Source organism: Pezoporus wallicus, unplaced genomic scaffold (assembly GCF_028554395.1).
Source record: "Pezoporus wallicus isolate ANWC-B61680 ecotype Strahan unplaced genomic scaffold, APGP_CSIRO_Pwel_v1 contig_13737, whole genome shotgun sequence".
NCBI classification, from domain to species: domain Eukaryota; kingdom Metazoa; phylum Chordata; class Aves; order Psittaciformes; family Psittacidae; genus Pezoporus; species Pezoporus wallicus.
In genome coordinates this window covers 175,938-193,082 of record NW_026641629.1, presented here as the reverse complement: position 1 = coordinate 193,082, position 17,145 = coordinate 175,938, and the positions used below count along the sequence as shown (strand labels likewise).

Genomic DNA, 17,145 nt, shown 5'->3' with positions numbered 1-17,145 from the left:
TAACGGGCAGATACTCTGGGAACAGATGTGCTCCAGAGGAGCTGAGGACTCTTCTGCAGACTTGTCAGCAGTTTTGCCTTTATGAATCACAAGCAACTAGCACAGTAAATCAACCCCCCGGTGTATGAAACAGACAGCTTGAGAATTAAGACACAAAAAGTCAAGGAACGAAGAAGCTTGGATTCCCAGGGTGACATTAATTCTCACCACAGTCCCACAGGGCACATTTTAGTTTATGCCTTAATACAGAGCATTAATGTTGATGCAGAAAACTGAGCCTCTGCACGTCCCAGCTTGTGCATTTTGCTCCCAGTGGTCCCTTGTCATTCTACCAGACAGGCTTCCATTCACACAAAGCTGTCTCAGATTAACAGGATCTCACACGCACCTGAATTTTCAGTGTTTAGCCAATTGCTCATCCATCCTCCCACCCCCAAACCAAAGCAAATCTGGGAGCAAAGAAAGCCGAGGGGCAGCAGCTTCTTGGCCAGCACTGGGTACAGCCCCAGGCTGCTTCTTGTGCGCTGTCCCCACTGCACCAGCCTGTCCAGACAATGCATCTTCCACTGTGTGCCCCAGCTCTGCTGTTAGGCATGCTTAGGAGCACCCAAATTTGAGCCTTTCACCCACTGTAACTAGGGCTGATGGCACTGACAGGGCTGAGACTGGCTTGCCCACGCCACCTGACCAGTTTGCAGGGGGTGTGTGGTTCCACACCGATGCAGAGGCTCAGGCACACATAACCCTCCTCACACTGTCCTTACACATGAGCCTCCCAACAAGTTTCATTGTGACTTACATCAAAAGAGCCTTACAAAACATCTATTAGGCATCTATCACACAGGTCAGCCTGACAGACATTTGGCACTTCAGTCCAGGTGTTGATCTCAAGTCTGTGCCAATAGGGTGGGGGACACTTTGCTATCCAGCCTTCCAACAGGACCTGAAGCTACCCAGCATTGCTTGTCCTTTGACAATTTTTCATTAAACTGTGGGTACTTTACTACACGCTTTGTGCCTTAACTACCTCTTATTAGCATTTGAGTGCCTTCCCTCAGAAAGCTGGAAAGGCTCCCATTAAGGGTAATGAGAGTCACACTCCTGGGAGGCAAGGAGAATATATACCCCAGCATCTCCTGGTTATGGCCTACTCTAACCAGTATGTCAGAGCATCATCTGCCACAGATTTATTACAGAGGCATTTTACAACAGGCTCTATTATAAGTTATTAAGGAATGGAGCAGCTTCTACTGTTCTTCCATTAAATATTAATAGAACATTTATAAACCAATCCTTAATTGAAAGTGTTACCTTTAATCAAGGCCCTGGTGATAACGATGCTGCCTTTGGTAAGGCCCCTCTGGTGGTACTAAAACCTTTCACACGGAGATTTGATGTGCCTGTGGGTGCAGTCCTGCTCTGGGCACAGCGCGGCTCTGGCCAGTGCAGGCGCAGACAGAGCACGGGGCTGGCAGCCTCAGGTCTTGCTGCACAGTGCTGCCTGCTGCAGGCTCTGCACCCAGCCAGGCAACAGCCTGTGGGGCTATGTAGCTTGCTCTTAGCACCCAGTAATGCCTGTGCCATGAGCACCCCAGCACCAGTGGCTGGCACATTGCCATGCGCATCACACGCAAGGCACGTGGCCGCAGGCTGGTGCCCTGAGCTGGGTGCTGCTGCTCACCTGTTTTACTGTCCACAGTAAAGTGCTGCTCACCCTCCAACACACTGTAGACCACTCGGGCACTGCTCCCGTATGTGGGGTCATCAGCATCAGATGCCATCACCTGCATCACGGAGGTGCCTGCAGCAGGGACAAGGAGGAAAACAACGTCAGGGAGGAGGGGAGAAATGCAACACAAACCACCAGGCCAGGGGCTGGCAGAATGGCTGAGCAGAGGCCAGCGCTGATCACTCACACATGCTGATGGAAACAAGACCAGCTGAGTGCAAATGCAGCATTGCTTCCCTGCAAAAGCCCCAGAGCCAGGACTCCAGACACTGCTGCAAATGCCCCTTTTGTCCTGCAGAGTGGCAGGAGGGAGCAGGGGCTGCTGTCTAAGCAGGACCTGCTCTCAAGGAGATCACTGGGGTCTGAGCAGCCAGCAGCTTTTCTCCCAGCAGACTTCTGCTGGACCATCTAGGAAGGAGCTGGGGACGAGATGTTACCACCACAGCTGCCCCTTTCCTGCCAGCACTGAGTGACACTGTCACCTCTAGCCCACAGGGCCTGATCCACACTGCAGCACCACATCTCTGCAGCAGATACATCTGCAAAGGGATGACAGCCATGGGAAAGGAAAGGCTTTCACTTGCCCAGAGCCAGACACAGCACCACGTCCTCATGCTCTACACGTAGCAGGGCAGGAGCACTACAAATTGGATAAAAGTCCATCGAATGTCTGCAATTAAGTTATTGATTTTCAATGCTGCCTCATTAAACTGGGTGCTTCACTCCAACTGTCCCTGTGATGGCTTTGATTTGACATCACATTCAATCTGGCAAAAGCAAGACCCGGGACATGAGAATGGGGCCAGGAGCAAAGGGGCTGAGATCTACAGACAGCAGAAGCGAGGAAGGAGGGGAAGCCTAATCCTACCTACACACATCTCTGAGAAAAGAAATTGTGTGACAGGCTACCCAGTTCAGCCTCTAGCACCAGCCTCAGAGCATCCACACCCTACAGGTCAAGTGCTGGTACTGGTTACCTCTCTGCTGGGATGATGTGCAGGATAGAAAGAGCCCGGAGCTGCTCACAGGAAAGATGAAACCAACTGGGAAACTCCCTGCTGCAAGATACTGCCAGGACCAGGAGCTGACAAAGGCCAGCAGGGAAACTAGTAATTTGTAATGGACAAGATTGAACACCGCCAAAGGGATGGAGCATTCACAACCTCCCTGGGCAACCCATTCCAGTGCCTCACCACCCTAACAGGAAAGAATTTCTTCCTTATATCCAATCTAAACTTCTCCTGTTTAAGTTTTAACCTGTTACCCCTTGTCCTGTCACTACAGTCCCTAATGAAGAGTCCCTGCCCAGCATCCCTATAGCCCCCCTTCAGATACTGGAAGCTGCTCTGAGGTCTCCACGCAGCCTTCTCTTCTCCAGGCTGAACAGCCCCAACTTTCTCAGCCTGTCTCCATATGGGAGGTTGTCATGGTTTAAACCCAGCCAGAGAGCTGGCAGTGTTCAAGGCCAGGTTGGAGGAAGCCTTGCGTGGCATGCTTTAGTGGGAGGTGTCCCTGCCCATGGCAGGGGGGTTGGAACTGGATGATCTTGAGGTCCTTTCCACCCCTAACTGTTCTATGATTCTATGATTCTAAGATCCCCCAGCAGTGATTACAGGAAGGTTTTGCTTCAGAGATGCCTCCAGGGCACAAGACCACCCCAAACTGAAGGGGCCAGGAGAGAGCATTTCATAGCTCACACTGCTTCATCCAGCAGCTCCACTCTGCCTCACACACCTCCTAAGGGTGCTGTGCAACCAGCTGAGGATCAGAGGTACCACACTCTGGACCACAAAACCACCTGTTCTTCAGTGCACCCACCCATATGCTGCAAAGACAGTCTCACAGGCTGATCTTGGCTAGACCCATGACATGAATAACCCAGAGCAAGGCGTACTACTAGTTGTCAGGATCTGCGACTTAGACCCATTACATCCCCAAACACCAGAGGTACACACAAAGTCAGAAGTGGTCACATCCCTGTGGGCAGAAATGGAGCTGGAACCATGCAAATGGAGGATGAGGAGCCCCAGTCCTGGGCCTTTGTCTTCCTCTGTCCAGAGAGGAGACCACAAGTTCAGGGCTTGCAGGCAGCCTGGGTGCTTCTGCACCAGCCCAGCCTGGACTCAGACAGAAGACAAGCCAGTGGAGATAGCGGTGCAGATGCAAGCAGCTGGGATGTACGCATTGCCCCCAGCCCATTCGCTTCTGATCTCCTGGAAAGGATGCTCACTGGAGGAAACAAGCAGTTACCATGGTTGATTTACACTCTCCCTGGCCTCTCTCTCATCTTCTCAGAGCTGCAGCTCTGCTGATAACATGAGAATCCCCCTCATCGGTCTTCAGCAACAAGCTAGTTTGAGTCAACTTATTTATGCTTTGCTGTCTCCAGTGAAGTTACGGTGCATCCCTGCCAGGCACATCCAGATTACACCACAGCTACACTAGCTCCCTGTCTTGCCAACAACTGTTACAGAAATTCTTTGGCTGCATTTCCTCAAAAGGGTCTGTCCTGCCTCCTCCTCTCCTGCCTGCCATCACACAACTCCTTCAGCAAGCATGAGCCAAGGCAAATCAGCCTCACACCAGCAACTCCACTGCACAGCCCCTCATGGCATGTTCCTTCTGATCAGGAAGTGAAGAAGGAAGTGATCAGCAGGGTCTCGGAGCAACCCTCTCCCTGCTGTAGCAGGGAAGCCCTGCTGGGGACACTGGGGATGCCAAAGTCTGAGAATCACAAAAAGCACCAACAAAGCAACAGGGCGGGCTCCTGCTGCGCCCAGCCTGGCAGCAACCACCTGGAGTCCCTGCCCAGTGCCCACAGCAGCTCCTGCACCCACTGTCACCACAGGCAGAACCTTGCACAAACGCCCCATGCTCCAAGAACCACTTCCTCTTGCCTGGGCACCTCAGAGGCAAGAGTTAGGAAATCCAAACTCACCCACATGTACATGAGCCCATCAGAGTTCTTCACCTGTACTTGTCCTGTACACAGAATAACCTGCGTCAGGACTCGTGCATGCAGCAGTGCAGAATCCAATGGCAGACAGGATCCCTGCCCACCCAGAGGGGAGGTTTAGCTGTTTTAAGCCATGCCCTTGACAAGCCAGGTAGGTTCTGATCTCAGTTTTCCACAGAAGGCTGGGGACCAATGGGGCTGCCTCTGGCTTCTGGGCACTCCCAAGCACTGGAGCAACAGGGCTGTGGGGCAGCAGATCCAGGCTCCAGGTCCTAGGCATGAGCTCCATGTTTGAGGCCAACACTTTCCACTCTAGTGCAAGGGGAAACCACGCAGCATGAAGAGCATGCAGCAAGGCACCCTCAGCTGGAGGCAGCAGGATCACGGCAAAATGCCTTCAGATGAAGCCAGCAGCCCTGAAGGTGATGAAGGCTCTGCCCATCCCCACCTCCTCTCACAGCATCTCACTAGCAGATGAGCAACAACAGCAGGTAGTTACCATTAACTCCACCTTGTGCCTTAACTTCTAGTCTGTTAAGATGCAATGCAGCCTGCTGAAGGTCACCTATAGTGTGTCAGGAATCTAGGAGTCCAACTTTCCAGCATTCTCTCATAACCCACATTTATACCCTTTCCACCCCTTCCTCCCTCCCCTTCCCTTTCAATGTGAAGAACAAAGGTCTTGAATTCCACTTTATCCTGATCCCCTCCTTCCTGTGGAGACAAGCCTAGGAATACTGGCTCCCACCCTGCTCTAAGCACAGCACTGCCCACAGCAAGTACAGCATGTACGACTTTTATTTAGTTCTCTGGCATGTATCTTAGCCATAAAAGATATGACAAATAAAACCTAAACATCCATCATGTACCGCATAACCCACCTCCCATAACCAGAAATCCTGAACTCATATCCAGAGAGATAGTTAGACATGTAAAATGAGCCAGACCTCAGCTCCTTCCCTGGTCAGCTCACCCCACAGAACCAGGGGAAACCATAAATTTTGCATAAAGATTAACAAGTCAGAGTCCATCTCTCACCCTCCTGCTGCAAAAGGTGAGATCTGACACAACAGATCAAACTGGTTTCTCCCAGAGGAAAAAGGAGACAAGCCCCTCACTTCCAGAGCAAGCCTCCCTCTCAGCCCTGGGGCTGCAGAGCAGCGGGTGCCGGCCAGGCTGGGTGCAGGAGCCACCGGCAGTGCAGCATGGAGCTGGTGGCAGTGCAGAGGGGCTCAGCAGCCAGCTCCAGAGGTGCCCAGCACTGCCCCGGGAGCTGCCAGGATCGAGGAGCCATTTGCCACAGTGCAGTCCCAGGCCAGCCCCGCAGGCAGCGGCTCAGCACCAAGTGCCTTGGCTTGGACATATGGGGGCAGAGCCCCTTTGAAATACTAATACAGACCTGTTCTAGTGTCCATCACCACCTTCCCTGCAGGACCCAGAGCCTTTGCAGCAGTTTCAGCCATTCACCTGCACACAGGAGGCTGATGGCTCCAGACCACTTGCTGTGTCACTTGCTCCAAGCACATTTAGCTAAATGCTGATAAATGGCACATCCAAGAGTATAAAGAGGCCCTGCACTGAATCCACAAGCAAGCAGATGGAATCCGTCACTTCCCCAAGGACGGAAGCACTCCAAGCCTACAAAGAGACAAGCAGGTAGCAGGAAAAGCCAACACTTGCTAAATTTGACCACCCCTCCTCACCCCTTCCCTGGTGTGGGCAGGATCCTCCAGTTGCTCCCCAGAAAGCCGCAGGGCTACAGCCTGCACCTCCAGCTCAAACGCTGCCCAAAGGACAACTCTACCAGTGCTTAGAGAGCCCCTTTCCACGCAGATTCAGCTAGCTCCAGGACAGCACATGGTCATTTCAGCCCTGCAGAATAAAAAGCACCATGAGAGGAGTGCTTTGTCATGCAAAGCCACACACGCTGGACTGACGCCCGGGTGCAGCACTCGGGTCTCAGGAAACCTGGTTGCTGTGGGGGCTGGAGGCAGCTGAGATTTTATAAACAATGCAATTTACAGCTTCTGTCTTGCCCCAGGACAGGCAGTGGCTGGGGCACCCCAGAAACAAGCCAACAGGGTATCAGGGAACAAAATAAACCAGGGCAGCTTAGAAATTACTGGAGCAGAAATGAGTTTCTTGCAGTCTCAGGAACATCCTGGCTTGGTACAAAGCCAAATCAGACTCAGAGGAGATTCTGCAGAGCCCTCGAGTCCCACAGGACAAGCCTGAGGGAGCTAACCTGGCTGTGGTGGAATTGCTAAAACACACAACTATGGAAATACCCTTTGGGCTGTCTGGCCAGAGAAACACATTGCTCAGTGGACCCCAGCCCTGGCACCAAGCAGGTAAACACGGCGTCTTGGGGAACAAACCCATGACCAAGTGCACTGCGGGAGAGGACACTGAGGACCAAGAGGCAGGGCAAGCCCCAGCTCCAGCTTCCTCCTGCCCCAGCAGCTCCCAGGTGCACACAAGAGTTCTGAGCATTGTCTATCAAGGAAAGAAAAAAGCTCAGGTGCCTGCAAGCATCCTGGCTGTAGTGTGAAGACTAAACAATTTCTCTTCACAATAATCACTTCTGCATTCAACCAGCTTTGTGCTAGAGCCAGGGCTTGACCCCGAGTTTCTGTCTGTACAGCCAAATCGTCTCTAATCTGGACTTGGTGCTACACAAAGAAATAAGGAGAGCAAAATGCCCCAAGGGAGGAGTGATGTTCTGGTGGAAGGATGCACATTTCCTAGCACGTGCCTCACTCCGGGTTCTGCACGCACCCTGAACAGCCCAGAAGTGAGCTCTGGGCTACAACAGCACTCTGTGCAACCACCAGTGATGTCTCGCAGGAGGCACTGTGTGCTGGATTTGGGCTCATTCATGTGTGTGGCTCCAGTGCTGCGTGTGAGAAGCTGAGCACAGACAGCCTGCTGCCCTGCTGCAGCTCCAGCTGCCCCCCTGCAGCCTCAGGTCAAACCTGCCTCCTGTGCACCCCAAGAGCAGCATTCGATGCCTTTTCGTTGCTCTTTGCAGAGGTTTACAGTGAGTCTGGATGAGTTCATGGAAGACAGACACTGAAGCAGGCTAAACCCACGGAAACCACCCACAGCTAAAGAAATACCCTAGCTGAAACTGGTTGCTGGCTGGGAGAATATTAAGAGGAGCATCACAGATGCTGTGTGCTGTTCCTCCTCCTCCGTAAGCATCCATTTTGGCCACTGTCAAGACAAGATCTTGGTACAAAGAGGCCTTTAGTCGGCTCTGACTTACTTTAATAGTCTCAAGCAGTATGTATGCTGTGCCTGCCAAACACGCTGCCCTGGCCCCAGCGCAGAGCAAGGGGCAGGTGTGTTGCAGAACACTCCCAGCTACTTGGTGGGAGTTTGTGTGGTTCTCTCACCTATTATTCCCTCTTAGACACTAGGAAATCAGTTGACTTTCCCTCCCAATTAGTACTCCTTCATTATGCAAATAATGTCCTTTGATCTGCTCCTGCTGTCACAGAGCGGATCTGACCGTATTTGTTTTATTCCTCTTTATGCCCCAGAAAGGCACTAGCCCTGGGAGCTGGGACTATGCTTTTGGCAGGGAATGGAGAGCTGCAGCTGATAGCTGCAATGAGTTAGAAGGAAAATAACCCACTTGGGCAACCCAAAGCACAAACTCCATGAGGTTTGGGATAACAGAGGCACAGGAGGAGGAAGGAGGAGGCCACTCTTCACTTTTCAGGCCTGGCCACTGAGCAAAGGATGTCAGAGCAGCAGATACAGGGAATGAACAGCTCCCTGCAAACAAATTCCAAGCTAGGGAGTAGCCCCGGCCACTGGGGTGGGCCTGTCCTAGCCACTTCCCCAGCAAAGATCGGCAAAACATCTGTACTCGAATAGAGCAGAGAATAGGCATGTTCACCAGCAGGTCCCCAGGCTTTGACCCTGATGTTAATGCATTAATAACCAATCCAAGCTCTGCCTGAGCTGCCTAGCCTTCCTTGGCCGGTACAGAAGGTCATCTCCATCCAGTCAGCAAGGCATGCTCCTTGTTCCCTCTTCCCAAGCTTCCTTATTTATGCTTTTGCAGGATGCCTCCATTCTATCATTTGTGCTATCTGTTCCTGGGCAAATCACTGCTAAGCCAAGGGAGTACTGAGAGGAAGCTGGGGACTTGCAGCAGCAGCATGTGGGTACCTTCCAGGCTCTGCATTCATACTGCAGGGGACCACACGGCAGCACCATGCGATGATACGTGAAGCTCTCCCTGCGCTGTTGGATGGGCCGTTTCCAAGGCTGAGCTGCTACAGAGGAGCCCTTATGCTCCCTGGGGTGGTCAGGCTTCAGGAATCTCCAAGCTTGCCACAGGCAAACAGACATCAGCCTGGAAAGCAGAACAGGCTCATGGCTCCAGCTCCCCTGTCTGAGCATGCCACTTGGTAGCACAGCCCACGCTGCTCACAGCACTTCTCTTTACTTTTAACTTCCAAGTATTTTAATTTGCAGGAATCACCTCCTTTCATGTTGTGAAACCGTGTTTCTCTTTCCCTCTGATCTCCAATTTTGCATAGAAACTGTCTCCTTTGATACATCTTGTTCACATCAGTCTGATCAGGCAGCTCCATAATTGTTTGTGATTTTCAAAGAACTGGAATCCTTGTCTAATACTCAGAGTTGAGAATTCCTTTTTAAATGTTGTTCAAGCAAAACAGATTAATTTCTTTCTTCCCTCTGGGAACAGGATGCCTCCCGCTTTGCTGCCCACATGCTGTCTTTCATTTCTCCAGGAGCACGTGGCTCTAGTCCAAGAGGTCACTCTGACACGGGAAAGGATTATGCAGGTAAACGGAGAGGAAGGAATGCTCGGGATACCTCAAGAGAGATTGTTCTCCATCTGTCAACTGAAATCCAGGCAGTGGCAGCTCCTCTGCTGTGGGCAATTTCTGCATGTCTGTAACCTGCTGGAGGCCATGCACCAGTCTTACAATATGCTGCACATCAACCATGGAGAGGCAGAGCTCCGTCCTGAAGCAGCACAGACTAAGCATCCCCTGCACTGCTCCCAGGATGCCTCCTCAGCTAGGCCTGCCTGCCCAAGCGCAGCAGGACTCGGCAGGTTCACCCGGCAGCAGAGCCCCTCATGCAGTTCAGCCAGGCTGCCCCAGCCCCCCCCAGGGTGCTCCCTGTCTTCCCCCCCTTGCTCCTCGGCACTGCCACGCTCCCCTCGCTGACTCATCCCTTGCTGACAGTGCTGGGGACCTGCCTTATCTTTGATGTCAGTCAGCCTTTTGCAAGCTGTCTCTTACCTCCATGCAGCCTTTGGAGAAGAGTGATTTATAGTTCCCTGCCTGCAGTGAATGCTGACACATGCTCCGGCCAGTCAATGGGGGATAACAGATTGTCTGATGTGGATGGGGAATGGTTTGACATTCTTGGCAGCTCAGCAAGCCAGCCAGTCTCCATGCGCTTGAGCTGTGCCCCAGCAATACAGGAACCCAGCATCAGAGAGCAAGGGCAGCAATGCTGCAGTTCATACATCACCCTGTACCCTTCCTGACACTGAGGTGAGTGCAGAGCTCACTGTCCTGCTCTGCCATGCACAGGGGAATGGACTTGTACAGCCTCATGGCACATGTCCCATCCTGGCCCCTCAGCAGTTCAGCAAGGCTGATCACCAATGGACTTAAAGACGCTGGTGGCAAGAGGATAGGGGCAAGGGGACAGTAACATGGGGAAGCCACACTTCTGTTACAGGGACATGAATTCCCCAACCTCAGCCAACAACTCTTGAGCCCTCAGAGGAAGGCAAGAGGGCCAGGTGAGAGGGGCTTGGCAGTGCTGCATGGGGATGCACAAGGGAATGGCTGAGCTACCACAGGGCTCTGGACAGCAGCAAAGCAGCACACAGAGGATGGTGCTGAGGAGGGGCTGGGCACAGGCTGCTTGAGAGGGAGAAACACCACTCCAGCTGATCTGCACCACAGGCATGCAAGGGCTCAGCTGGTCTCTGTCCCCTCCCTTCCCGTGTTTGGGAGTGAGGGGGCTGTGCAAAACCAGGGTAAATGCCCAGTGGGCAGCTGGCTCTGCCATGGCCCATCCCCAGGGCACAGCTTAGGGCTGAGACTGAGCGCTCAGCCTCAGGCTGGCAATCAGCTCAGAGGATTTATTCACTTGTTTTCCTTAAGCCACCTTATTTATTTTTCCCTCTTGGCTCCCTGGCTCTGGTCTCATCTGGAATCCCTGGGATTTGGAGGCGGTTTTGCAGGGTGCAGCAGGCTTAAGGCTTGACAGGTTCAAAGCTGCGCACAGGTTCCCCAGCCCCCCTCCTCCCAGCCAGGAGACCTACCGATGGGGGACAGCTCAGCCACGCTGCCGATGTAGGGCCCCTCCAGGAAGCGCGGCTCACTGTCGTTGATGTCCTGCACCTTGATGATGAACTCTGACTCGGGCTCCAGCAGCTGGTCCGTCTGCCGGTCACGGGCCTGAGCCCGCAGCGTGTAGAAGGTTTTCTGCTCCCGGTCCAGGCGCTCGGTGGCGTGGATGTCACCTGTGATCTCATCGATGAGGAAGATCGTCCCTGCGCCCTCCCCGGAGATAGTGTACTTGATGGAGCCGTCCCCCTCATCCGAGTCTGAGTGGATCTGTCAGGGAAAGAGGGAGAGGGCAGGAGCAGGCTGGGGCCATGCTTGTGCCCCTGTGGCCAAGACTGCATGATGTGGAGCTCATGGTGCCTGTGTGATGTCTGTCACCAGGGAGAGGGGCAGAGCACCACCAACTGATGCCTGGGCATGGAAAAAGGCTCAATAAATTGGAACTTCAGTCCTCCCTATGCCACCCATACACCTGGCAGATCACAAATCCTGCCAGTACCCACCCACACCACAAACCAAGGGACAAACCCACCACTATGAGGTTCAGGGATAATGGAAGCTGTAAAAACTCAACAGCACCCCCAAAAAAGCAGCTTCCCTGTGGGCAAGGACTCCAGACCCCAGTGTGGGATCATCTCTCCCAGGCTGCACAAAGCAGACCAAGGTACAGAAGCAGCTCTCCACCAGCATCTGTTCCTACCTGCCTGCTCTGCCCCACCACAGCCACTCTCTGCTTTCAGAGCAGTTGGTGCTGACAAGTCTCCTTGCTTGAGAGCTCAGGTATTCGCTGAACATCTGTATTGGGTTTATGTGGCAAGGCAACAGGGTAGTCAGCCCATCACAACATCACACCCACAGCCCCCACCCAAGCAAAGACTGCAGGAGAACGTGTCAAATCAGGCCCATGTTCAGGATGAAAAACAGACCCTGTGGAAGATGCTTTTGCAGCCAATCTCCACTTCATTTTCTAATTAAGACAGTGTTTGAAATCAGGAAAAGAAAGGGTAAAGAGCTCCTCACGGACCAGAAGCTGAATGAAAGCCAGGCCAGACATCCAGAGATAATTTTATTGGTGGCATTAAACTGAGTTATGAGGTTGTTACAATCCAGCCACTTATGAGAAATCTATTAACGGTAACTGGACAGGCAGAATGCATCATGACAGAGAGCAGCATGGGCATTAATTGGGACAATCCGTAACAGGACAGGACCCTGGAAAGGTTTCATCAGCTGCTTTCATTTGCTTCCTACAATTTCTGCTTAAAATGAGCAGTCGTGTGTGTGTGTGTGTGTGTGTGCGTGTGTCCCAAAAAACCTGTCCATTAATCGGCTAATGAAATATGAAAATGTTTATGGGTCATTCAGTCTTCAAAACTGCAGTTCTATAATCCACCTTTCAGACATACAGCTCTACCAGCAAGAATTTATACCAGAGCTGCCTCTTTTTTTATGATGCCTTCATTATATTTGTCTTGTTAGATACAGTTTATATATTTATTTCATGAGGGGCCCACGCGTTAGACAATTCACTGCATTTTGCAGAACATTCACATATTACTGCCCATGTTGAAACATCTGCCTGCAAAGGAGACCTTCACTCAGGTAGCTCAAGGAGCTGAGCTCAGCCCTCCTCCCTGGCTGCTGAGCTCCTGCTGCCACTCCACTTTATCATCCTCTCCTTAGTGTTCATTACTGTGCCAGGGATCGGCACAAAACCAGGCACCTGGTCTGCACAGCACAGGTAACAGAAACCTGCACTTTCCTAGAAACACCAGGCTCACGGTTAATAATTAGGCCAGAGATAAACCACCCAGCACCTCTTCCTAGAACCACACTGTGCTCTCAGCACATCCTCTTTACATGTTTGCTCATCACTAACTGCTTGGAGCAGACACCGGATCCCTGCAAACTGGAATGCTAGGAAGAAAAATGGATCCCGGGCTCAAGGGGCTGTAGAGATTGATTTACAAGGGAAGATTAAAAGAGCTAAATCTGTGCTGCTTGGCTGAACAACAACTAATGGGGGAGGGCTGGATAGCAGACTGCAGACATCTGAGGGGAGATGCCATAGGCCCAGACCACCACATCCAGGGGTGTTCTTGCCGCTACAGCAGGCAGGTAAGGGAGCAGCATGCTCCCATGCAGGCCTGGAGACCCCAGTTGCACCAGGCAGCCCTGGCACAGCACAGACCCTCTGCACCTTCCCCCAGCCCTACCCTGGCGTGCTGTGCCCGGGAATGGAGGGAATTCCCCGCCTGCAGCTCAGCTCCCCTGGCCAAGGACAAGTGTCCGCAGCAGCCAGGCTTGTCCAGAAGGTGGACAAAACGCTGATCTGTTCACTTTGTTAAACAGGAAAATAGCTTCCTTGTCCTAGAATGCTTTAAGGAGGAATTTTACAAAGCCATTAATTACATACTAATAATTAAATCAAAATTAAATGTGAGCAGAGGTGCACATTCCTTATTAAAAACAATTAAACAGGAAGCACAGATACACAAATCAAAAATTACTCTGAGGCTGGAAGAGAAAGAAAATCAAATACAAACTAGCCCGTAATAAAGGCACACTCTGTTTGCTCCAACTCCTAAAGCCCGAGTTCATCAATTTTCTTTAAATATTAGCAACTTAATTAAATCTGCTTTTTTTCCTTTAATCCTCTCCTCTATCTAAAATAGATCTGTCCACATGCAGAAGTTTGTAACTAGTGCTGACCCCATAATTCTATTTAAAAAACCCAAAGAAATCCACATCAAACTGACAGCAGCCTCGGGGGAAATTACAGTTCAGAAGGATTAGCTGGAGAGCCCAGATTTTACAGAAATGGTATCGGCCCTTCAAAAAGCACACGGAAGGTGCTGATGGAGGGCGAGCCCCTGCTACACCACAGGGAGACCTGGGCCCCTGGGGCAGGAAGGCCCCGGAGCCCACCGGCTGTGCCATGAGGGCTGGCAGCTCCAGGAGGCTGCCCCACCTCCTCCAGAGGAAAGCCTGACCCAGGAGCTGCCCTGGGGAGCAGCTCACAGGGATCGGATTTTGGCAAAGGCTGGCCTTTTTCCTGAGCAGGGTGGGTGACGCAGTGAATGGTGTGGAAGGGGGCTGTCAAACGGGCTAGTGGCAGGTGCCTGGGCTCATTCTGGAGCCGAGGTGGTTGCTAGGCTACCTCTGGAGTTTGACAGGACCTGATGCCTCCAGTCGCTTCCCAGGGGAGCTGTGAATTAGCTGTAACTGCATCAAGTGTGGCGGCAGAGGAGTGCAGCTCTCAAGCGTCTGCTGAAATGGACACAAATCACCGCTGAAATCCCAGCTGGCCCCTAGCCAAAAAGCCCATTTTCAAGCCTCCTCCAGACTGATGACCAGACAGCCAAGGCTGTCAGATATCCCTATTGCATGAGCTCTTGGGCATTTCCTTTGGGGACAGCCCATGCGCCTCCAGCAGCGAATCCACCTGGCTTGCAGCGTGCTCCTCTGGTCCCAACAGCCAGCGCTACCTTCACCGGTGTACAAATAACATCATCCCAACATGTGGGAGCCACAGGACAGCTTCCCCACAGCTCCCAGAAAGGGCCAAAGCTCTGGAACCCTGAGGCAAAATGCTCCTTCAGCCCCAGGACACAGGGAGCAGAGGCCCATGGCCAGCCTCCCCCGGGCCCAGGTCACACATCAGGGAAGCAGAGCTCTGACCCAGCCCTGCCCAGAAGGCACTGCTACCTGCCAGCAGCCCCAGGATTGCCAGCATCCTCTCTGCAGGACACACAAGCAACGGCAAGAGCCAGGACAGCACCAACAGCAACCCGCTTGCAGAGAAGGGAGACAGCCAGAGGGAGCTTGGGACTGGTCCAGCACAGGGAAGACCAGTGTGCTCCAGCAACTGCATCACATCTTCTCACGGCAGAGCAGGATGCACTGTTTACCACAAGGCCAAACCTCCCACTGCCTCTCCCTGGATGTTTGTGGATGCAAATGCCTGTGCAAAGCCCAGCAAGGACATGGTCCTGGGAGCAGCAGAGTAACGCAGTGCAGCTCCTGGCCAGCACCCAGCAGCACCCATAGCACAGGCCTGATGGACAGAGCTACTGCAAAACCTAAGAAAGTTCTACCGAGTGCTGACCCTCAGGGTCCCTCCAAGCCCTGCACCCCCACACCAAGCACCTTCTACAGCACACTGTGCAGGCCAGACAGAGATACATAAATCCTATCACAATCTTGCTCTGGCCACAGATAAGAGCAGAATTTCCCTGCCTTAAAGAGAGAGAGGACACCTCCTTTGCCAGCCCCAGCCTGCAGAGAGAACTAGCGAGGAAACAGCCTCTGTAGCTTGCAGGTGCAACACAGAACAGTCCTTCCAGGAGCAGGAGGGAGTCACACGGAGGGGCCACCCAACAAAACCCAGCAGCACATTATCCACATGTTGAAAGGACTAGGGCAAGGGATGGACCACCTTCAGGAAGTCAGGGTTGCACTTAAGGCAGTGACTACTGTATCAGGAAAGTTCTTGGTGCTACAACAGTACTGGCTCCCAAGACATGGCAGGGACTAGCGTATGCACATGAGCAGATGCCAGCCTGGTCTGAACATCTGCTGAGCCCAGCAGATCTTCCCAGAGGTGTGGCTGAGCCTTCCACACTGCACACCCACAACACCCAGAGCTGCACCCCTTTCTTGCACCCACCCCAAACACCATGGGAACCCAGCACATGACTGCAAGAACACAGATGTGAACTTTGGTGTGCTCCTGCCCCAAAGTCTCTGGGAGCACATCAGCCTCACCACCCCAGAAGGGACCGGGCTCCTGCCATCCCAGTCCAGAAAGTACTTCTCTAACTGGGCCCCCACAAGCAACCTTCATGCAGACCCTCTTTCCCTGCCAGGCTCGACCATGCTGTTGGCACACTCTGTGCTGCTGCTGGCTTGGTCAGCCCCATGGAGACATCAGGTTACCTTACCTTCCCCACATAGAGCGGCTCCGTGCCCGTGTACTCCTCCACCACAAAGAACTGATTCCAGACCCAGCCACGCTTCACTCGCCCGCTGGCCAGCAGCGCGGGGTCTTCCTGCTGCCCAAGGCCAGGGCCCTCAACAGAAGTGTGCATGGCCCAGGCTCCCAGCTCCTGGATGGCGCAGAACAGCAGCAGCATGGTCCACAAGAAGCCCTGCAGACCGCTCGCCATTGCGCTTTAGGAGGCTGCGTGAGCAGTAGCTTTTGGACAGGCAACTGGCATCCTTTAGGGAAGACGAGGAAAAGTCCACACTAGCAGCAGAAGGCTCCCTGGTCAATGCAGAACATTCCCATCCTTGTTGCACTCCATGTTCTGCAGCTGGAATGCTTCTGTCCCAGCAGGCTGGAGTCACTTCTGTGACAACACACGTCCCAGACCGCCTGCTGCTAGCACGGGAGCAGTCAGTGCTGGTGCCTCACCAGCTGCTCCTGGGCCTCCAGAGATGAGCCTGGCGGCTGGCATTTGTCCCCAGGGACAGAGCAGTGTGGCTCCGTTTCTGGCTGGGGGACAGGGTCACGCACTGCTGGCTGCCCACCCCGCCAGCAGGCAGCGAGCGGGATACGGGTACCCACAGCAGGCATCCACAGGAGGGGAAGGGAAGAGAAGCTTCTCCATGCACGGTTTCACAGAGGAGTTACCGGGATGAGCTGCTGTGGCCAGCGTCTGCCTGTTCTCTGCTGGCCCTGGGCTACTGCACAAGGGTTCTGGCAGCAGAGGTGCCTATGTCACACATGCAGTTCACAAGCCCATTTGTAAATCCCATCTTTCGAGAGATGATATTCCAGCACCTTGCGAAGGGTCCTTTGCCCAGCTGATGCCGGTCACTTCCATCATCTGCTGGCTCACACAGGGAGGTGCAGGGCAGCCGGCAGCAGCCCCAGTAGCCTGGAAAAGACCAAGGTGTCAGTGCTGGTGTGAGAGTAGGTCTCCATGCCCCACCGTGCTGCTGCCTGCAGCCTTGGTCGCTGTGTCCCACCCTGCCCTGCCCCAGGTGCCCCACCACAGAGCCCAGCCCCCGTTAGAGCAGACACCCCGGAAGGGAGGGCAGAACTGCATAGAACTACAGCAGGCTCTGCAGCACTATGGATGTCTGCTTGCTCCAGCAAG

General features: G+C 53.2%; 1 protein-coding gene across 3 annotated transcripts in view; it reads right to left on the bottom strand.

The window, feature by feature from the left end:
- The window catches only part of CDH22 (cadherin 22), a 50,909-nt gene extending 34,322 nt beyond the window's left edge, over positions 1-16,587 (bottom strand). For 2 of the 3 annotated variants that reach the window (XM_057424687.1, XM_057424689.1), the window contains exons 1-3: positions 15,985-16,587; positions 11,017-11,311; positions 1,682-1,801 (exon numbers count right to left, since the gene is read on the bottom strand). In XM_057424687.1, coding sequence (XP_057280670.1) covers positions 1,682-1,801; positions 11,017-11,311; positions 15,985-16,209 — 640 coding nt within the window. In that variant the 5' untranslated portion in view covers positions 16,210-16,587. The remainder of the gene's footprint in view (positions 1-1,681; positions 1,802-11,016; positions 11,312-15,984) is intronic. The other variant, XM_057424688.1, reaches the window with a different exon arrangement.
- Positions 16,588-17,145: the final 558 nt, after the last annotated feature.